Source organism: Lissotriton vulgaris, chromosome 2_1, assembly GCF_964263255.1.
Source record: "Lissotriton vulgaris chromosome 2_1, aLisVul1.2, whole genome shotgun sequence".
Taxonomy (NCBI): Eukaryota; Metazoa; Chordata; class Amphibia; order Caudata; family Salamandridae; genus Lissotriton; species Lissotriton vulgaris.
The window spans coordinates 1,644,881,112-1,644,904,796 of NC_141687.1; the positions used below are offsets into that span (position 1 = coordinate 1,644,881,112).

The 23,685-nt window shown below is 46.3% G+C and overlaps 1 protein-coding gene across 3 annotated transcripts in view; it reads left to right on the forward strand.

Moving 5' to 3' along the window:
- The window catches only part of LOC147733002 (uncharacterized), a 110,987-nt gene that overhangs the window by 65,752 nt on the left and 21,550 nt on the right, over positions 1-23,685 (forward strand). For all 3 annotated transcript variants that reach the window (XM_086957544.1, XM_086957546.1, XM_086957547.1), the window contains 2 exons: positions 6,244-6,425; positions 7,753-7,901. In XM_086957544.1, coding sequence (XP_086813670.1) covers positions 6,259-6,425; positions 7,753-7,901 — 316 coding nt within the window. In that variant the 5' untranslated portion in view covers positions 6,244-6,258. The remainder of the gene's footprint in view (positions 1-6,243; positions 6,426-7,752; positions 7,902-23,685) is intronic.

The following is a 23,685-nucleotide window of genomic DNA, read 5'->3' on the forward strand; positions in this document are numbered from 1 at the left end:
CTGGCGAAAGCCAGATTGAGATGAGTGAAGAAGATTATTGGAAGTGACAAAGCGTGAGAGATGTAGATGAACGTGTCTTTCTAACATTTTTGAGAAGGCTGGCAACAATGAGATAGGCCGGAAATTAGCAGCAACATTAGGATCTGCAGTGGGTTTCTTAAGGAGTGGGGTAACCATTGCATGCTTCCAGCAATTGGGGACCGTGGCTGAAGCAAGAGAAGCGTTAAGTAAAGAACAGATCACTTCAAGTTGGGAAGATTCAAGCTGACGTAGAACCGAAATAGGTACGGGATCCATGGGTGAACCAGATTTGATATTGTTTAGGATTTCTAAGAGAGTGGCAGGTACAAGGTCAGGCCAAGTCTGCAAAGAAGCCAGGGGAGGGCAAGTGGTAATAGGGGGTGACCAAGGGCAGGCAGTGGATTCCTCAAGAGATTTTATATCTCTATAGATTGTGTCGATTTTAGATGTGAAATACTGGGCAAGTTCGTCGCATTTCTTACTCGAGAGAGGAGGGGGTATAGCAACTGTCTGTGAGCCAGCAAGGTCTTTTACCACTTTAAATAAAACATTTGATTTATTCATGGCTTCTGTAATCAAGTTTGTGGCATAGGTGGCTCTGGTGTGAACACAGGCCTTGTGGTATAGTTTCAGTTCGGCTTTATACGTAAGCCCGGCAGCAGTAGAGTAATCTTTCCTCCAGGCCCGTTCTAGTCTCTTACATTGAGCTTTGTGTAGACGAAGGGTTTCATTATACCATGGGGCGGGAGAATTATGGACAACATTTTTCTTGTTTGTAAGAGGAAGACAGATATTTATAGCATCAGAGAGCCAAGAGTTCACCGAGTTAGCAGCTGAGTTCATGTTGTCTAAGTTGGGTCGGTATTTAGGCAAAAGATCAAGCAGTTTTGAGTTGAGAGCTGTAGTATCCAAATTCTTCCAGATTCTCCTTTTAAAATTGAGAGAGGAATTAGGTGTGGTCTGAGTTTTATTGGTAGCTACAGTGAATTTAACTAGAAAATGATCTGACCAAGAGACAGGTAAGGCAGGAGAGCATGTTATTAGTGAAGAGTTTGAAAAAATAGGATCCAAAAGATGCCCACCCCTATGGGTGGGGCCCTTGTTATGTAAGGTTAAGTTCATAGCAGCAAGATCGGTGATACAGCTACTAGCAGCCTTATCGTTGGGGTTGTCCAAATGTAAGTTTAAATCACCAATGACAAAAAAGTTACTGGAAGATACGAGCACTGAAGCTATGTAGTCCAAAAATTGGGTATACCAAGAATTAGTAGTGCCAGGGGGACAATACATTAAAAGTCCAGTAATAGTATAGTTGGGGTTTAGAGTGAGCTTGAAGTGAAGAGCATCACATTTGCTCAGAGTAATAGAATCAGAATGGCATTGGTATTTTTTATTGAAAATTATTGCCACACCGCCTCCAGTCCTTACAGGACGGTCACTACGGACAATGGCATAGTCAATAGGCAGTGCTTCGGCGATGTCAGGGCCAGAGCTGTCGTGGAGCCAAGATTCAGTGACAAACAGCGCATCAGGCGCCTCGTCAGTAAGCAAGTCAAAAATATTGCGTTTATGCTTGGGCAGAGAGCGACAGTTATGATTGATAAAGAGAAAGCCAGGAGGAGAAGGAATGGTAACTAATTGTTGTTGACTTTTACATAAATCAGGAGTATTTAATAGGAAAGGGCAGTCGGGGCAATGCAAAGGAAAATTTCCAAGCAGGTCAAAGGAGTGCGTTATATGCGTATTGACAGGTCTTAAGTCAAGTAATTGTTTTCTGGAGTATGGGCGCGGAGCCGATGGAGAAGAACCAGGGGTTCTGGCCCCGGGGTCCGGTTGGGCGCGGACGGGCGCAGACGGGCACGCCTTTGGCGCGCCCGCTGCGCCCGCCCGCTGCGCGGACGGGAAATGATGCACATTTATACAGGAGGAGGGTGGGAGGGTCTGAAAGCCTAGACCGCAATCCCTGCACCTCCCTAAGATGGCCGCTGACCCCCGGTTCGAGCCGCGACAGCGTTCAATCTGCTGTGCGGTCCGAGGTGGGAAGCGGAAACAGTGTCAACAGTGTCAAGATATCGAGTATGTGCAAATTGGCAAATTTAAAAGCTTTAAAGTAAAATCACTATAGTAAAAGTAAAGTCACAATTTTAACACGCAAAATGTAAAGTGCATAAGGGCAATGTTTCCCGGCTTTTCGCCTCAGGAAGAATGGCACGCTGGTGTCAATCACCAGGCAGTGCAAAAAGAGCGTTTAAATACCCGGGAGGGCGGGAGGGTCTGAAAGCCTAGACCGCGATCCCTGCACCTCCCTAAGATGGCGGCTGACCCCCGGTTCGAGCCGCGACAGCGTTCAATCTGCTGTGCGGTCCGAGGTGGGACCTGGATCTACCATCCTGCGTGACCCTGTCTGTTGCGGAAAGACCCTGGCGAAGGCCTGCTACAAAGTAAACTAAATATGGATCAATGCCCATATCCAATAATATGGTCCACAGCTTTGACCTGTTAACCAGGTCAAAAGCTGAGGAGAGGTCCATAAAACCCATGTAGAGAGAGCCTTCCTTCGCCACCGTATATTTACTTATTAGAAGATGTAAATTCAGGCCCTGATCCAGGGTGCCTCTTCCCTGTCTAAAACCATATTGGAGGTTAGAGAGGACCTTGCTACCATTTACCCAGTCCATGAGCTTAACCAGGATGACTCTGCCCAAGATTTTCACGGCTGAATCAATAAATAAAGGAAATGGGTCTGCAGCAGCGAGTATCCCCTCTTTGCCCTTTTTTAAAGACCGGAATGATTGTTGACAAAGCCCACGATCTGTGGAACTCCTGGGTTCCCGAGGTATTTAAAACATTTGTTAAAATCCTGGCCCAAAATGTGGGGTCCCCCTTATACAAATCCGCCGGCACGCCGTCTGGCCCTAGCGCTTTATTTTTGGAGGTTTCGGTAATAGCCTTTTCCACCTCTTATTTCTCAAAAGTTAGTAAAGGCACGGCACCCTGTGGCACTTCACTTAGTAAAAAATTATCAATTCCCCTAGAACCATAAATTGCCTCAAAATGGGCGAGCCACTGGTCCTCTGGGATATTACACTCCAAAGGAGTGTTATCTGTGCTGGAGAAAAAGGGGGTGTTAATTATCACCCACAATTTCGAGCTATCTTTCAAAACCTCTACTGACAGGAGGTTATCCCATGCTTCTTCCTTAATCTCTTGTTTTCGCCGGGTAATCGCCAGTCTTATAATTTTTCCTCAAACATGCTATACGTACCCTGTCTATAGGTTTACTTTTCAGAGCCTGAAGCACATTTTCAGGTGCCCGAGTGCAATCGGCATTAAACCATCTTTCACCCTTATGACCTTTAAACTTACTTTTAATAGTTAGGTCAGTTGCAATCTGATTACAGATTCCTTCAAAAGCTTTAAAAATATCCCTCGGAGAGTTGGAGCTATCCAGACATATGACTATTCTATCCTGAGCCTTAGCTAAGAGCTCAGCAAAGAATGTCTCAGGGACTAATTTAGTCCATTTAAGCCTCCTATGGGGTTGGTCACAGAGTTCATTCACTATTTAAAAGCCCTTCTTTTTGCATTTGTCAGAGTTCACATTGCAAAATAACGTCCTTCTGCATTTGCCAGAGAGTTCAGAATGTGAAATCTGTCCCCATTGCATTTGTCAGACATTTCACTGTGCAAAAACCCTTCCTATTGCATTTGTCAAGGGGTAAACCAAGTGTAACCTCTTTCTCCTATATTTGGCACAGGGTCTGCTTTAACAAAATCCCATAGGCAAAAAGTGAGGCAGAATAGCTATCCTATGTAAGGAAACAACTATTTTTACCATGGCTAAGAATGTTTTCTTACAAGATTGTGAGCCCCTCCTTGTCAGAGGTAACCCTACCGCAACCTTCTCCTATAACCGTCTCTTTAATACAAACCACCACATAACCATGGTACATTCCCTTTCTTGACAGTTTCAAACCTTCTTTCTCTGTATTCAAACCTATGCATCCCTGGTGACCTGAACATATGGTTTGAGAAACCTGATATGAGCCACCTTAGAATGTTCCTCAATGGCCAACAGAAGCGCTCAGCCTACATCATCATCCCCAAACCCACACACATTGCAGGACGCATCTTAGGTGTCCTTTTCGCTAACCCAGCCCTCTTCACGTTCCAAAAGGTTATTCCATTATGTGTTCATACCACCACCTGGTGGCCATCCAACACAATACACCACAACTCAGCCCAGTTAAATAAACCTTACCTGCTACTGCATATTGACCATGAAGCACACTGAATTTTGAGGACCGAGAAGCCCAGTTACCGTCAACACGGATCTGGACACAGTAAACTAAACTCAAAAACTCTATGGATGACTCCATGTAGTTTTTGTTATGTTAACCCGTTCTGCGCTGATGACGGAACCGCTCCGTCATCCGCTTCAGTAGCGCTATGCTGATGACGGAGCGGTTCCGTCATGGCCCGTTCGCAGCGCCTGCACGGTGCAGATTCCGCGCCTGCGCTGGGTGTTCTATTGAGCGGGCGGGGCCATGACGGAACCGCTCTGTCATAAGCACAGCGCTACCGAGGCTGATGACAAGCGGTTCCGTCACCAGCAGGAGAGCGCCGCCGGCCCCCCCTACCCCCTAGCGCTGTGGCGGAATTGCCGCAGCAGTGAAGGGGTTAAAGCCACTAACCCATCTAATCATGACAAAAGAAAACAAGCCCCTATGATGAATACAGATTTAAGAAGGATAACATCACACAGCAAACAACCTTCTTGACAAAATATGCCAACACACACTGTTGCCCCTCTGACCATAAATCTTCACAAAAAAAAATGTTAAGCAGTTGCGTTACTACCCCAGTCGGAACACTGATCCACAACTCCTTAACGAGAGTTCTTCCAGAAGACTTTAAAAAAAATCATAATCCTACATATGCCGGTTATTAAAGAAAACATACATGGACCTTCAAGATCCCAACAACTACAGACCTATAGCAAACAGACCATCCCACTGAAAACGTATAGTAGGAGCAAGCTTTGCCAAGAGAGTACAGTTAATTTAAGATACTTGCTGATTTCCAAACAGGATTTCGTCCAGGAATAGGCACTGAATCTGTCCTAAACATCATACAGCATAAACTGTAGAAACACAGTAGACATAATGCGGCTGCTGCTTTTTCTCTTGGACCGTTCCACTGCCTTCATGACAACCTAACACAAAGACTCTGCAAATCCAGTATAGAGGGTACCACTGTCACTTAGAATACAAATAGAACAAATGTCATCCATAGTTCTCCTTTGTCATTGAAACCCTATAGAATGACAGCAGAAGCTCCTCAAGGTTCGCTCATCTCGAAAAATGCTTTTCAAATGCTACATGAAATTATTACTCGGAATGATGAATGATTTTCAGTTCACTTGCTATAAATATGAAGATGACATGCTGATACTTCCTAAATTAAAAAAAACTCCAAGGACTTTGGAAACTTCAAACTCTTTAGTTTCTTCCAGGCCGTTGATCAATGGATGACATGGAGCCACATTAAATGTAATTGCATCCAAAACATAATGCTCCCCTGTGTCTTGTAGTTTCCACCAATCTGTAGGAACTGTTTGTTTGTGGACAACATAAGCTAGCCCATGCTTTCTAAGTGTTTGGGAAATTGTAATTATTTTACTCTCATTCCTTTTATGAATCCAATAATATTTGAAGAAGGCGAAATTGTGACATTGAGTGTATATACAGTATAAAGTGCAAAGAGAAGAACAGTGAGTGAAACGGGTTAAGTGAAATATTATACAATAAAATACCCCGTTGTACTATTTATCAGTATTGTATGCCTATGTCTTCCTTACTGATTTTGTCTTACAGTAATCAGTAACAGTTTTAGCAATTGTAATTAATCAAGATCACTAAACTACTCCATTGTAAACTTGCTTGCTTTGCTGTCTGTCTTTTTCATGCCCCTACCACGGAACCTAGAATGCAGGCAGACAGCAGTAATTAAAGCCAGCATTCTCATTGGCTGAAGTAATCACCCTGCTGCATACAACGTGTTAATTGGCATCTCATATAATCCGTTACGCCTATGTATCCCATCCTACGTCGGAGTCACATATATTCAAACCAGGAACTCCACAAAATAGAGGCCAAACAAAGGAGTATGCAGTTTAAGGATGGTGCCTGAAATACCTTTTTTGGTGTTTTCATGTTGCAGATAGAGCTGCTGAGAATGGAACCCAGTACCGAAAGTGACTGTCAGCTGTGGGAAACTAAGCAGGAGGGTGAAGAAGAGCAACAGCGTTTACAGAGAACTGAAAATTATTTAACTATAAAGGAAGAATCGCCGTCTCATCAAAATCGGCCACAATACCCACGAGGACCCACCAATTGTACCCGGTGAGTTATCGGATATGTGTCCGGGACTATGATGATTCTGCTTTATTTACATTTACTTGCATGTTGATGCTAATATAAGGTGTTATGTCTATCGATTGATTTGCTATCTTGTGTGTGAAAACTATTTAATATAGGAAACAATATATATTAAATATTGCTTTGAGTATCAGAAGGTTCTATCCTACTTAATGTGATGTGCATGATTTTCTGGGTTGTATGCCAGAAAATCATAAGCAAAAATATTGTCTGGCAGAAATATGTCTTGAATATCATTAACAATAATGTCATCCCATTAAGTGTGGATTTTTTACTATGAACTCCCAACAGATGATATTTTTGTAAACAATATTTGTGACGCAATGCTCATGAAAGGCGATATTTTGGGTTTAATATTCCTGTATGGTCCAATTTTTCTGTTGCCCAACTGTTTGACTCCTTTCATCTTCATTAGATAGGATAGCTCACTTGGCAATGCTTTTTTGTTTTGCAACATTGAAAGCTACATGTTGGAGTACTTTGCTCTATGACATGCAGAGATTCCATAGATTTTGCCAGTATTTTTAAGGTTTTGAGTGCCAAGCTGTTTTAGTCTCGATTGAAATATTGACCTAGATAATTGTTACTTTTGGATTTGGGAGTAAAATAATTTCTTGTGAAGTAAAAAGCTAATTTTAATTACTATGTGAATACTGATGTACAGGTACAAAATGGAAGCCATATCCATGTTTTCGTTTTAGCTCAAAATCCAGAAATGAAAGATTGAGCATCAAAATTACTAAAGCCCCTTTTTGTAGTGCATTACTCCTGGAGCTTCTGATTAGGATATATCATCAGGTCACTACGGGTGGAAACTTGGCCAGTCTGCCATGGATCCTATACTGCCTGCATTTTTATAGTGAGCATATCGGTCTGATTATAGAGAGTAAAATTCCTGTACACCGCTCAAGTGGTGGGTTGCTTCTGACCCCTCTGTGAAGACACTTCTAGGGTTCCTGCATACCCACCTTTTTATTTAAAGCCTTGTTACATCATGTTGTAGTGGGTGAGCGAGCGTAGCAAATCTTTCCAAGGTGCTTTTCACACTTAAACAACCTTAAAAATCCCACATAAATGGCCACGGTGGAATCAGTACTGAACAGAAAAATCATAGTTAGATATTCTCAAAACCTAGCATATTATTTTCTGAGAGGAAAGGTTTTATCAATACCTCGTCAAGCTGTTCAGAAACAGTTACACATGCAACTTATCAAGGTTTTAGCTTTAGTAGTTGAACGTTTCAGTATCAAACACACTAACTGCAATCAACTCTTGCACTTCCTTTTGCTAGGGTAATTTCGGATACAGATGAAAGCAATTGTAGTTCCGTGGAGAGTACGTCAAAGAAGAGACAGTTGCCTTTTCTTCCAAAAAAATGTGGAGCAAGATATTACAAGACTAAATTTGACATGGCATGGATCAAGTCTGGTCCATTTAAAGGTAACTCTTGATTCATTGAGCAATGCTTTACTTTCTGGTAACACAATAAATTGTGGTTGTCCATCTTTAAAGGGATTATTTATGTGATCAACAGAAAAAGAGTTTCAAGAAGCACTTCAAAAAGTGTCAGACCTGATTACTTAGAGTACAGATTTTGATATGTCCGAGGTTGTTTGCTTCTGCTGAAATAAAAGTGGTTGTATTGCACATTTTGCCTTGTGGGAAAGCTTATGCTCAATATAGCTGGACCAAGTTTGTTATTGTTAAAAGTCAATAGTCAAGGCTACATGCTTGACCTGTTCATTATGAAAATCTTTTGCAAATGCAGTAGGACAGATGTATTTATTGTGAAAAGCATGTGTTAAAGCTAATATGCCTATAAATGTACTAAATGTTGTAGACATTTATTTATTTTTTACATGAAACCTCACAAATAATCATGGTAGGCAAGGAGTTTGGTTTTAGTTCTTTTCCGTGACACACCCAAAGGGTAGCAGAATTACACTTTGGGAATTCTTAATGTACAGTTTTAGGATAGTTGTTATATTGTTTTTGAAGCTAGGAAGGACACACAAATATGTGGTTTCCAGAAGTGATTTATTTCTCTGACCTAAACAAACTATCCACCCCTGCCCCCACACACAGACTTTCCGAATTCTAGATCTCCCACCCATCAAATTTCCACAATTTAAGGATCAAGGATTTTTGGAACTCTAAAAACAGCAGGACTACGTTGGAAAAGCCATTGATCAAGGCTATAAGCCTGTTTGTTTATGGAAGATTATGACAAAGGCAGTAGGCTTGACTTATTTATTGTGAAAAGCTCCTGTAAAGTCAGATGGCCTTTAAGAGTGAGTTGTCATTACACTGTGCGTGTTAAAGTTCACATAGAGGTATTTTGTTCCAGGGAATCTCACAGATTACCATAGTGGGCAAGGGTTTTGGTGTTTCTGTGGCAAATACTAACGGGTAGGACATTTATACTTTGAAAATATTTGTTCTACCATTTTAGGAAGGGATGTATATTGTTTTGCCAACTAACTTTATATAGATGTTTTTATAGTATACCAGTAGTTGCCTTGTGAGAATGTTTAGGCGGACTACAGAAGACCTGAGTTGGTGATGGTGACAAACCTGTGGTAAAGGCTATAGGTTCACTAGAAGAATGTATGTCAGAGCCCATAAGTCTAATCTTTTAAGGTGGTAACTCCAGCCCCTGTGTGGCACCAGACTGTGCCCTGGAAGTTCCTGTGTGTGGTCGCCATCTTAAATTCTTGTTTCCACCGTTGGGTCTGGAAGCACATCAGAGGCGCGCTGAAGAATCTTGAAGAATTGCAGACAAAAGAAAGAAAAGGTCGAGGGTCTGAGTGCTCATGAGGTGTTGACACGGCTATTGAGCAGGCTGGAGTGCGGCTTGTTGTCCGAGGCATTACTGCTGCTATTGTTGGTATGGGGCTGGTGATGAACCTTTCCCTGTCTATAGGTCTTCTCTGTGGGAGATACCCCCTCTCCTAGATGAAACTCTGATTTAATAAACACCCATTTCCTTGGCTGTATGGCTGTCCTTTATTTGTTTGAGTGCCTCATCTACGGCAGTTTCGAAGAAAGCTGGCCTGTGAAAGACATGTTTATGCCCTTTGGCATAAAATCCGCACCAAGGATGTTCATGAAATGCCTGGTGGCGGCAGCGTATCTAAGAAGACAAAGTATACATGTCTACCTATATCTAGACAATTAGCTGGTAAAGGCAAACTCGAAACAGACATTCCACTGAGACCGTCAAACAGTCATCAACACACTACAATCCCTCGGGCTCACCATAAATGACAAAAAAATCATCACCACTCCCAGAGCAGGTGAAGGTGTTCCTGAGGGCAACACTGGACTCCAGAACAGCATGTGCATACCCAGTCTCCAGCAGTGTGAAGGCAGTAGCAGAGCAAACTCTACCAGAAGGGGAAGTCTGGGACAGTAAGGACAGTCTTGAAATTGATGGGATGATAGCATAATGCATTCCCCTTATAATACATGCAAGACCCGTACAGGAATGTTTTTATAGGATGGTCACAAACCACTAAGAGTTGGGAGGATTTAGTAATAATCACAGCAAAGTTTCAGAAGGAAATAGAATGGTGGAACCTGACAGATTTGAGGGTAGGAAGACCTTTCAAACTTCCAGCTCACATAGTTACCATACCAATAGATTCATCCCACAAGAAGACACATCCCACAAGGGCTTGGGGTCACAAATGGACAATTTGACGGTTAGAGGTTTCTGGAGCCTTACGAACACTGTGTAGCACATAAACTGCCTGAACCTAAAGACAGTCTTCCTAATGCTGAAAGTGTCCAGGCACATGTGAGGGGACAGACCGTGCTTATGCAAACGGACGACACAACAATGATGTTCTCTCTCAACAAGCAGTGAGAAACAAAGTTGTTTCCTCTGTTGAAACTAGCACAGAAGATATGAAGATGACCATTACAACAGAACACGGCCCTAGTAACAACACACCTCCCTAGGTAGCAGAACACACAGGCAGACCGATTAAGTAGGCAAGAAAACACCTCTCATGAATGGGGGATAAAGCAGGAAGTACTGGACAGCATGTTCAGAAGCTGGGGAACACCGAGCATAGACCTATTAACAAGTCCGGAAACCGCAAAATGCCAAGGCTTCTTGTCTAGGTTCCCACGCCATCAGTCCGAGGTAACGCCCTGTCGATAGACTGGTCAGGGAGATTTGTCAGTGCCTTTTTACCAATTCCCACTGATCCCAACAGCACTGAACAAGGCCCAACAACCTGGTACATCACTCCTAATCGCACTCCTGTGGGCTAGACAGACACAGTGCTGTCAGCTTCTCTGTTCCCTTGAGACTAGTTAATATAAAAGTTGGATGATTGCATGGTCTTTGGAGCACAGCAACTTTATTTCTCTTTCCACAGACTGGAGATAATTCCATATTGCGACCTATTGCTACAATCTTGGTCTTATCCCTTGCCATTCGTACTTTACCTCGGGGTTTAACCTCTACTACATTAACCATCACTTGACCCCAACCACCACAGAGGTGCATTCTTGGCAAAGCGATACACTGTACTTATTATACCATTTCTTGACATGAACTACCCCTAGACCTCCTGTCGGCTTCTTATTAAATTGATTTGGACTACAAATGAATTTTATTGGCGTAAGGTATCCATGTAGACTACGCCGCTGCCTCTTTCACTCGACTCATATAAACTTTATATACCTTATTTATATGTTGTTTCTTTGACTTCTAGGCCTGAAGCCATACCTAATCTGCAATTTTATTTCACTTTCGTGATAAATGCATTAGTTTGAAACTTGACCAAAGCTGGACCCCAGAAACTTCTAGGTACCAATCAGGCCCCTTCTGTAACATGAACATAATGCTGCACCACTTACGAGCTGCTGCATATATTTATGCTCCAAGAATAATATACTTCCATTAATTCACTGGCCTCCACCACAAGGAAGCTCCTTATCGGTGTAAAAAAGTTGAGGCAGTGGAGTCGGGTAACTTCCTTTATTCTTCTTTCCCGTCTGGGCATAACTGCCAAGCCTCGAATCGGAGCTCCCACACTGGTTTCCAGGTTCCACGCAGGGAACCACAAGGACACCGGTCTAACCCAACACATCCCCCTTTCTACTTACAAAATACACAAAGAAACAAGAATTACATAACAAGTGCATGAGAAAAGGACAAAAAAAATAAACAGGTGAAAAATATAACATAAGGAACGTGAAGAAGAAAACATGGAGGAAAAAGAAAACGACCAGTAGTTAAAACAAGAAAAGGTGAATCGAAACATTCTATAATGGCTAAACATTGCAGGACGTGACATGTCTCTGACAGATGCTCTAACAGGGGTACGCGAAACCGAGCTCACCCTGGTCAGAGTAGGTCTTTAAGGATGTGCCACGACTCTCTTGCCCTGAGAAAAATCAACATTAGGCTGAGCTGGGTCAACATGCACACCCATCTTCTTCCCAACATATTCCACCTTTGATTTGTGAACAACGGAAATAAACACTTGTTTCAAGTTTTCCCATTCTCAAGTAGCAAAATATGTTTCCCCACCTTGTTAACTTGAATGGTTCCAGAAAAACGTGACCAACATTTATGAACAAAACCCGGTCTTTTAACTCACACCCACCTAGACCGACAGAACCCAGTGACATCCATCCATGGATTCCTACTTCTCCTGTACCGCAGCTCTCACATCCGCTACCTTGGCCAACCTTGCCGCATCAATCGTTTTCCTTTCCATCCATTCTTTATAGAATTTGGAACAAGCAATCCTTCACCTTAACAAGGTAAAAGGAAACATTCCTGTACATTTTTATGGGGTAGTTCTCATGGCCCACAACATGTCATTCATTGCCTCTTTCCAATGTAAGCCATTAATGAGTGCTAGTTGCAATTGGTCTTTGATGCAACGGTTTACCCTTTCAACCAGACCGTTGCTGCAAGGGTGATAAAGAGAAGTTAAAATGTGCTTAATGTCAGAATTAACAAGAAAGTTCTGCATTACTCTAGATGTTAATTGGGTTCCATTGTCGGTTATCAATTCCTTGGGATAACCTTCACTAGATATTATCTCCTTGAAACATTTAATGATGACATCCGACGCGGTCCACAAATCCTACCTCTGGCCATCTATCAAGACTAATACGTACTTGGGTGTACTTCCCCCGACACCAAAAGGACCAGCTACATCAGACACCACCTTACTCCATGGCGTGTTTTTTACCACAATGGGGTTGACTGGAGATAGACAAGTCACCTGTGACTTGTCACTAAGGACACACATACAACAATTCCTAACGTAATGTTTGATCGCCCTGTCGACCCCAAGTCACCAGAAATCCTTCCTTATCCTTCTTTTCATGGCCCGAACACCAAGATGCTCTTCATGTGCTAACACCAGAACTCTCCCGAAGACACATGGGAACAACTAATTGCCCACTCCTGCGCAGAATGCACCCCACTATAGACAATTCGGTTTCGATTCTACTGAAAGGAACTAAAGCTTCAGGGGTATTCCTAACTGGAGGCCAACCATTCACCACACACTTCAGCACTTCCTGAAGAGTTTCATCACTAGATGCAGCATTCAACTATTCGTACTCAGACAGCACACCATTCGTGGTGTCGCTGATAGAGCACGTCGTTGCCATCGAAAGGTAACTTTGAGAGACAATCGGCAACATAGTTTTTAGCAACAGGCACATACTCCAATTTATACTAATATCCTTGTAGTCTATACTGCCGATTGGCGATGCGCGGAGTTGCTCTGCCCCCACCTTTGTTGTTAAACAGATCCAACAAAGGTTTGTGGTCTGTTCTCAAAGTAAATTCTTTTCCCCACATATTATTTTTGAAGTACTGGATACCCCACCACATGGCCAATGATTCATTCTCTATCGTGGAGTAAGATGATTCTTCACCTCGTAATGTCCTGTATACAAATGCAATTGTCTCTTCCTTCCCATCAGCCCTTACCTGCATAAGTACTGCATCCAGACCCACATTGCTAGCGTCAGTGGTTATAATACACGAGTCATTATTATCAAACATCTTGTTTGGGCAAGCATTCACAATTTATATTTTGATGGATTCAAATTCCTTGTCACAATTATCATACCACATACATTTCTTGTTCTTCTTCATGAGACAACGTAACCCACTGGTTTTGTCAGAAAAGTCTTAACAAATTTAGAATAAAACTCTACCAGCTCGAGAAATGAACCCAGCTGGTCCTTATTTGTGGGTTTAGGTGCACACTGAATGGCATCAAGTATTTTTATATTGGGCTCGGCTCCCTTCCCAGATACAAGATGACCCAAATAATCAACACCCTCTTGAACAAACTTGCATTTCTCTTTTCTTAGTCAACCCACTCCCCTTGATGATGTCTAGACTTGTCCTCACCCTGCTATTGTGCTCTCCCATAGATTTACCACAAATTAGCACGTCGTCCTGGAAGAACATTACACCTTTGATATCCTTGAAAGGTTTATTCATCAACCGCTGAAATACAGCAGATGCTGACGCCAGCCCAAATGGCATTCGGATGTACCCAAATGGCATTCGGATGTACCAAAATGCCCCTGCAGGCATAACAAACGACGTCAAGTGCCTGGAATCCCTACTCCATTCGACCTGGTGGTACGCTGAAGATACAGCCAGAAAGGTAAAGTATCTGGCGTTGCCCAAAGTCGATAGCATCTCATTTATGTTGGGCAACGGTAGGCGATCAACCCAGATATTGGAATTCAGGTCCCTGAGATCCACACAAAGTCTCATCGATTTGTCTGCCTTCTGCCTCAGGACTATGGGTGCCAACCACTCTGAACCTTCAATGGATTCTATAATCCCTGCAGAACACAGTTTGTCAAGCTCCACTTGTAATACACCCCGTAAGCTTAGTGGTACCCTGCAAACCTTGTGAGCTACATATTTAGCATTGTGTTTCAATATTATGAGGTGTTAAAAACCCTTGAGTTTTCCCAAACGTTCACAAACAATTTTAGGGTAGTATTTGACCCATTCTTCAGTTCCCATGTGATTCACAACGCAATAATTCTCTGTATTGGTTAACAGTTGACTACTTGACGCATAGTCCACATTCTGTTTTGACAGTACCATGTCAGGGTGATTGGGGTCTTAAGATAATTCCTAACAAACCCTGTTCATCCCACCCCAACAAATTTGAACCATCCTTGACAATGTACACAGGACCCACATCATGTTTGCCATCGAATTGCAAATTAGCATCAAACCTCCCTACGACCTACACCCTCTTGCCCCCGTAAGCAAACATTTAATAAGAGACTCATGCACAACAATGTTCTAAAGTTCACTAAAGTCCTTTTCATTTAACAAAGGGAAGGGAGAACCAGAATCCGTGAAAAGGTTTGTTTCTCTCGTTTACTGAGACTTTGCAAGAGGGAGGCTTTCTCTTGCGTAAACCGGCCATGGACAAGATTTCTACCAATGCAATCTCCACCAGGTTTGTTGAGGACAACATCAGAATCTCATCCTCGTCTTCGTCAGAATCGCAGAAACCTTCCTCCATGTTCTTGACTGACTGTGAGAGCACAGATCGCTGATTAACACTAGCTCTGCACATACGTGCAAAATGGCCTTTTCTCCCACACTTGAAGCATGTTTGAGATAATGCAGAGTAGAATCTGGCATTCCCCAGATGAGACCTGCTACTACTACGGAAACATGAGTTCTCACAATTTTCTGACTTCTCACTCTTGGGTTTAGATAATTAATCATTGCCACTGCGTGAAAAACTTGAGTTGCTCCTTTCACAACCTGTCTGGGGCAGGGTTTGGTGTTCAAGTCCCTAACCTCCATAGATTTGGTACCTTCATTCATTTCCTTTATACAGACTTGTGAATGTTCAATACTCCTTGCTAGCTTTAGCGCAGATTCTAAATCCGGGTCATCAGTTGACAAATTTCTCCTGAACCTTCTTATTATTAGTTTTTCCTATTAATTGGTCCCTGATCATTTAATCTCGGATCTCCCTATAGTTGCAAGAGGCTGGCAACAAAGTTGTCAATAGATTCGCCTGGAAGCTGGGAACGTTGAAGAAACTTGTAGCGTTAGAGAACAGTGTTTTTCTTAGGATTAAAACGCCTGTCAAGGGTACTAGTAATGGAGGCATACTCGTCAATCGCTGTTGGAGAATCGCCGTTTTCACCACCTGACGTAAATATACTTACTATTTATAGTGGCAAAGTTTTCAGAATGACCTTCAGTGCCCAAATAATAGGGCTTTTTTCTTTTTAGAGGTGAAGGTATCACCATCAATTGCCTCTAAGTAGGCCTCAAAGGTTTCTTTCCATTGCTGCCAGTTCAGCGGGGGAGTGCAGGAGCTTGTTAAAAGGGTAGTGGTGCAACAATTCTCTCCATGAGATATTTGGTAGGTGGGAAACAAATTAATTAATATGCCCTAGTTGTTGTGAAATCACACACAATTGCAGTCTAGTTCCATATATTTTACTTTGTTACTTGTGTATATGCTTTCTAAATTATTCAAAGTTAGAGTAGTATGGCGTATTTTACATCCGATTGTATGCCAGTTCCTTATATACTTTAAAGGTGTGCCTGTCACAGATAAAAATTCAGGCATGAAACAAATCTGGTGATTTTTACTCACCCAAGACAGCCGCCACATTCAGCTTGCTATTCCTCAATTTTCTACAGGAGATGGGGCTCAAGGGTGAACAGCAAAACACACAAGATGATGGCCGGAATGTTGTACAATGGCAAAACATTCACTCTCAGTCACAGATCTGGGTTTAATCCATCGTTATCTGAAAGAGGCACGTTAGTGATAGATTCCTTACCTTAGAATATTCCCAGGCGTCAAACTGGATCCGGAAATTTTTGCGTAGCAGTACCCTTGCCCGTTGGTAGGCGTCGTCTGCAGCTCCGCGTCCGTCGTTGGCGTCGTGGGCGCCGTGATGATGTCGTTGGAGTACTTAGACGCCGCCTCCGCGTGCTGACGTCAGTTCTTCCTTTTTCCGCACAAGCAAGCGCAGATCTGGAAAAAGCAGTACTTTAGTCACTTTTTGACTAGAATTTTTGATCCCTTTTGATCATTCTTCTTGAGTCTTGCGACTCCGGACGGTGCCGATAGGGATGCCAGGTTTCAAGCCTTGTGAGGATTGCGACCGACTGATGTCGGTCACCGACCCTCACCGTCGGTGTCTCCACTGTCTCTGCGTCGACCACGACGACAAGGCCTGCCCCGACTGCCGGGCCCTCATGGCCATGAGGTCCCTCTCCTCCCCGACGGGCTCCGCGGCGCCTTCGGGCCCAGCGGACCCATCTGGGGCCCCTAGCGGGTCGGGGGCTTCGGCCCAGACGCCACCAGTTCCTTTGGGCCCGGCGCCACAGGGCCCCAATGGATCCGCTTCGGGATCCAGGTCATCGCCGGTTGACCTAACGACCTCACCGGCGCCGGTCCCTCCGGTGTCGCCTCCGGCGCCGTCCTCGGGCGGCGCCGTCCCCGATGCCTCCCTCGTTCCGGCATCGGAGCGGCGCCGCTAGGTGCCGCTTTTGATGCCGCTTGGAGAGTTTACCTTCTATGAAACGGCCCCATCGTTTCATAGATTATCAGGGGATCGGTGATGGGTAATGGGTGATGAGGAGTATTGGGAGGGGTCTGAGGACCCTCTGACCTGAGAGTGTCAGTCTCAAGAGGACTGGACAGGTGGACTTGGGGATGCCAGTGGTCTGGACAAGTCACCAGACACTGGCTTTGTCTCGCCTCCTACCGTGGCTACGGAGGAGGGGGCAACCTACAGTGTGGTGTTGATGAGGGCGGCCAAGGCCTAGGGCCTTGAGCTCCCCGTCGTGTCCGTGAGGACTAACCTCCTCACTGAGGTCCTTAAACCACAGTCCAACTCGGCCGAGCCTCTGCTGCCGTTTAATGAGGCCTTCACCGACGTTCTTTTGGGCACTTGGTCCAGGCCCGCTACGGGTTCGCCCGTAGATAGAAACGTGGCCAGACACCACCGCCCGGCCCCGGGCGACCCATGTTTCCTGTCCACCCATCCCACCCCCGAGAGTCTGGTCATCCAGGCTTCCAATTCCCAGACTGCATTCCCGTCTGCTCCGCCGGACAGGGAATCCAAGAGGTATGAGCAGGACGGCAAGAAGGTACTCTCATCCCTTAGTCTGGGACTGCGGTCCTCCAACACCGCATGCCTCTTGGGCCGCTACACCCACTCTCTGTGGGACAAGGTCGCGGAATTGCTGCCAGATTGTCCGTTGGAGGTACGATCCAAACTCGGCCAGGCCCTTGTGGAAGGCCGGGATGCAGCAAAATATTCTATCCGGTGTGGGCTGGATACCACCGACTCACTAGGCAGAGCGATGGCAACGACGGTGGCGATTCGTCGCCACGCCTGGTTGAGGTCCGCCAACTTTTTGGCCGATGTCCAAATTACACTGAGGGACATGCCGTTTGATGGCCGTCGCCTTTTTGGCGACAAGGCAGACCATGCGCTTGAGCGCTTTAAGGACTCCAGGGCTACGGCCAAGTCCTTGGGCCAGCAAACGGGTGACTTTCGTGGAAGGGGCGCCCCCACACATGCTGCCAGCCACGCACCACAGACGAACTTCTAACGCGGTGGCAGGAGTGGAAATCGCTGTGGAGGCGGTCGGGGACAACGGCGAGGCCAGTCCACACCCCCGCCCGCATCATCCGCCTCTAAACCCTCCTAGTACGTGCTTTTCAGCCCATGTGTCGCCAGTGGGGGGCAGGGTTCGCCATCACCTCTCCCACTGGCGCACTGTCACATCGGACAGGTGGGTGCTGCAAATCGTCCGAAGGGGCTACTCCCTCCCCTTCGAGACGACCCCTCAAGCCATGCCACCGCAACACCACCGCGTATCGGGGGATCATTTGCGGCTTCTGCAGGAGGAAATTTCGGCCCTCTTGGCCAAGGGGGCCATCAAGCGCGTTCCTGGGCCAGAAGTAGGATTTGGTTGCTACTCCCACTACTTTCTGGTACCCAAGAAGGGCAAAGGGGGCCTACGCCCTATCTTGGACCTATGGAACATCAACGGCTTCCTCCGGAAGGAGAAGTTCAAAATACTGACTCTGGCTCAGGTCTTAGCTGCCCTGGACCCAGGAGACTGGATGGTAGCGTTGGACTTGCAGGACGCTTATTTCCACATCCCCGTCCTGCCGGCCCACCGGCGCTACCTGCGGTTCACGGTAGGCCACGAGCACTTTCAGTTTACCGTGCTCCCCTTCGGCCTTACCAGCGCCCCACGGGTGTTCACGAAAGTGATGGCGGTGGTCTCAGCTCATCTGCGCAGGTTGGGGGTTTCAGTCTTCACCCTACCTCGACGACTGGTTGTTGAAGGCGGGCTCGCCCCAGACAGTCGTCAGCCACCTCCAGACGACGGCAGACCTCTTGCACCAGCAAGGGTTCTCCATCAATGTGCAGAAGTCACACCTGTGCCCCTCTCAGAAGCTCCTTTTCATCGGAGCGGTTCTCGACTCGGCGCAGTTTCGGGTTTACCCACCCGAACAGCGGGTTCGGGATATACAGGCTCTGATTCCGGTCTTTCAGACTTTATCCCGAGTCTCGGTCAGGTTGACGCTACGGCTTCTGGGGCTGATGGCTTCCTGCATCCTTCTGGTGCATCACGCCCATTGGCGGATACGGGCTCTGCAGTGGGACCTGAAGTTTCAGTGGGCCCAGCATCAGGGCAACCTGTCCGACCATGTCCTGATCTCGGAGGGCACTGCGAGACAGCTGCAGTGGTGGCTCACGGACCGCGATTGGGTCAGTGGCGGACCCCTCTCCCTTCCCCAACCGGAGCACGTAGTTGTGACGGACACGTCCCTCCAGGGCTGGGGAGGCCACATGGGAGAGGCGGAGATCAGAGGCCTCTGGTCTCCGGCGGAGTCCCGGCTCCATATCAACCTTTGGGAGCTGCGGGCGATTCGTCTAGCACTGAAGGCATTCCTCCCCTCTGTCCGGGGGAGTGTAGTGCCGGTGTTCACGGACAACACCACCGCCATGTGGTACTGCAACAAACAGGGCGGGGTGGGGTCGTGGACCCTCTGTCAGGAGGCTTTGCGCCTCTGGCAGTGGCTGGAACATCAGGGTGTGAACCTGGTGGTTCAACACCTGGCAGGTTCTCTGAACGCCAGGGCGGACGAACTCAGCCGCCGGTGCATGATGGATCACGAATGGCGTCTGAACTCGGATGTGGCGCAAAGCCTCTTTCAGCAGTGGGGAGAGCCTTGGTTAGATCTATTCGCCACCGAAGAGAACGCGCAATGTCATCAGTTCTGCGCGTTGGAATTTCCAAGGCAGCACTCGCTCGGAGACGCTTTTCGTTGCGAGTGGAGTTGCGGTCTGTTGTACGCCTTTCCGCATATACCACTTCTGCCCAGAGTGCTGAAGAAGATCAAGCGCGACTGGGCACAAGTCATCCTTGTGGCTCCGGACTGGGCACGAAGGTACTGGTATCCCGAGCTACTCAGTATGTCAGCCGATCCCCCGGTTTGTCTGCCTCTTCAGGAGGACCTTCTGTCGCAGCAGCAGGGGACGGTCCTCCACCCGAACCTGTCCAGTCTCCACCTCCATGTTTGGAGATTGAGCGGCAACAGTTGAGGCCATTTGACTTGCCTCCTGAAGTCTGTAACATCATTCTGGCAGCCAGGCGTCGCTCCACAAAGTCGGTATACGCCTGCAGGTGGAACAGATTTGTGGCATGGTGCACAGCAAAGGCTGTGGATCCTCTCTCTGCCCCTCTCTCTGAAGTTCTTCTCTTCCTTCTTTCTCTTGCCCAGCAGGGCTCTGCTCTGGGCACTATCAAGGGCTATCTTTCTGCCCTTTCAGCCTTCCTAAGGCTGCCTGATCAGCCATATTTGTTCAAGTCCCCTATTGTAAATAGATTTCCTAAAAGGCATCACATACACGTTTCCACCTGTTCCCTTCGTGATGCCTCAGTGGGACTTGAACCTGGTTCTTACTTTTCTGATGTGCGCTCCCTTTGAGCCACTTCACAACCAATGTTCCCTCTAATTTTTTTCCTCTGTGTGCGGCAGTTTAGGGTCTCTGTGCGCTGCAGCCATGGCTATGTGCGCCAGAAACCAGACTGCGCGTGTGTGCAGCGCTAAATATCCCTCCAAACTTTTGTTGAAAATACTGTGCTTTTCAACACCCACGGCGCCACATTAAGGGTCTTAAGGCAGATTTGCAATTTGGATACACAGAGGCTTATGCTTGTTTAAATCCGCTGAGTGACGTTAACCATGGTTATGGAATGAGGCTATGTCATCTAGAAGTGCGTTCACACTTTGGTTTTCTTTCGAGGCAGCTATCATTTTGCCCGGCTGTTGCTCCGCTGCTTTTATACGTCGGTGTGGTTACGTCTTTCTGGGTCCCTTGATTTCTGGCCGTGCACCGGCGCTGAAATGTTGCTCATGCACATTCGGTATAGCTGCGGTTTCTCTCCGTTGTCGCCTCCTTTGAAACAGCTGTCGCCAAAGCAGGGATGAGAAATCCCAGCCTGTGGTTGGCTAGGGCGGTGGGTGGCGCATGAAGTGAAGGCAGAGAGAGAGGAGTTACAGTGTCACTGGTCCGATCACAAGGAGCTGGTGTTGGTGGATATCTATGGCCTGCCAGCTGCTGTGAGGCATACTGTGGGAGGGGTGGCACCATGCCACCAGAGCTCAGCTACTACCGACAACGGCGCAGTTCCTCTTCGTCCCACCTTCACCCTCGGTTCTCTTTTTGGCACTTATTCCCTAATCGGCCTGCCTCCGCCCTGGCTTCTGTCTCATTGTCACCTGTCCCACAATTCTCTCTGATGCCCAACCTCTTCTGGTGTGCTAATAATAATAGCAGGAACAATAATGTGTTTTTGTATAGCCCTTTATATACCACGCCTCATTTATAAGGACTGGAAATAGCAAGCAATATTATGCAATCATATAAACTCCAAATGCACGTGGATGTGGGCAGTGAGCATTTTATTAACTTCGGGGTGATGCATGGCTACACTGTTCCAGGCCCTCCGTGTCCCATCATCACAGCTATTCCAAGATATGGGAATACTCTTTCTTTCACATAAAGAAAACTCTGACATTCTGAAAGTATTACTTCTTGTACGTGTGCAAATTTCTGAATATTAAAACAGATATTATATACAGTGTTTTATATCAGAGAGACCCCCCTGGGGCCAAATTCTGAAACATTTTCAGGCCCACAGGAGTACAGGGGCCGCATTGACTCCAGCAAGATGGGAAAAACATTATAAAACAAGAATTTGCAGTGCAATAGGTCACACATTTACGACTAGTTTGAGCTACTGGTATTGTAAAGGACCATGCCTTTTATTTATGTGTTGACTTTTTCTTCAGGCATTTGCCAGTTGTCTGGTGCTCATTGGATGCTGGGCGGGAGGTGTGTATTCAAGCTGGTATGCTAATAAGAAAGATAACACTGGCATCTGGGTACTGGAAGGTGTCCCGCTAATTGCACAGTGTGTGATATGGCTTCTGTCTCAGTGATCGCGGCGTGGCTATGGCTACCTGTGAGTGGGGGAACTCACTGTCCATCCTTAAAAACACTGGAGGCGGGCTGGGGCCACCGGCCGGTAAACTCCTATTCCAGTGGCCCACAGTGGTTCGTGCCCTGATCTTGCCAGTGCCTGCAGCCTCCTGGGTGGCCTTGGAAGAGTCTGTATCGCTGCCGCCAATGGCAATGGAGAGGCATAACCACTGCAATCGGACTCCCATCTGCAGCTGAAATATGTTAAATTTACCAGCCTGTGTCTCGCACCGCGCGATCAGGTGCTAGTTGGTAGTAATGCTCAGAAGGTGTAATAGGTGGCCAGACCGGCGCCGTGTGAGGTATCTAACTGCATGTTTCATGTTGTAGGGCCTCTCTGACATCGGTTCCCTCTTGGGCCGGGTCACTCACGTGACATCAGAGAGAGGCCCAGACCCTATGTTTTCCTGATTTTTATGGGAAGGAGGGGCCCACGACAAAGGCTGGCAATCTGTGTTTGGCAAAGGCTGGTAGCAAAAGCCTCCAAACAACAGTACAACTAAAAAAAACAGCTCCTAGGCTAATGTACAGAGTCTTGATTTAATATATTGCAAATGAGGTTTCTGATATTGGTATGACTCCAAGTGTATGACTTAGACATGAGTAGCACGCAGTCTATGTAAGTAGGCGCTTGGGTACCCCACATTGGGGGGGTTGAGGGGGACTACGTGCTATACAAATACTACAGTGCAATGCGAAATCCCATATGCAAATGGCATAATTATTTTTCGAATTTAACATCTTCTGATTGCATGCTCTCAAAAGGCCTCCTCTGTATTCCTAAAACTATGCATCCCTATAGCTTTTACCGAGGGGCAGCGGTAGTACATCACGTCCTGCTGGCTGACACTGCCAGAGCGGGTAGTTTGGTTGCGAGGAACTTAGGCCGTCCAGAATCATGCTGCAGCTCGGTCTACAATGCTACTGTTTCCATATGACCAGCCTGTCCACCGGTGCTCTGCTTTATTTATGATCAGCGTCATTCAATTATAATTTCCGAGCCGACCGAGGACAGCCAGCAACCTGGACCAAAGTCTAAGACCAAGGCAGATTTCCGCAGGGTGTGTGGCTTGCGGCCTGAGTACACAGCTGCATTGTTGCAGTGTGAATCGCTGACGGGCCAATCTGACTAAAGATCCATAAGTAGACAGTGTTTTACCAGTTGCCAGCCCTGAGTTTTTGTCATTGTTAACACAAATGTACTGAGAGGGCAGGGTCTGAAATCTGAGGTCCTTGTGCTGGTGCTGGGTCCCTTACCATCATCTTTGCCTGCAGTGTCGGCCCGGATCCAACAGCAACTCCAGAGCTGAGCCGGAGGTCACTGTCAGAAGCGCCTGTAGCTCAGTGTCAGGCTGCCTGCAGCAGCTGATGTGATCTGGTGCCTGCTGCTGGGCAGGTAGGGGCAACGCTCACCGATTGGGATTAGGTGTGGCAGGGTATACTCAGACATGAGTCCCTTTCTCACTGCTCCATCAGGATTCAAGCAAGCCGGGCCGAAGAAGGCTGAAATGCCAGAAACCGGTCCCCGGTAGCTTGTCTCCTTTCTGGTGAAGAATTGGCTTGGTAGTTTAGTCTGCCCTGTTCCCATGATGCACTGGGCCAGGGACAGACTGATTTGCATATAGCCAGGTTCTGAGCTGGGATGGGG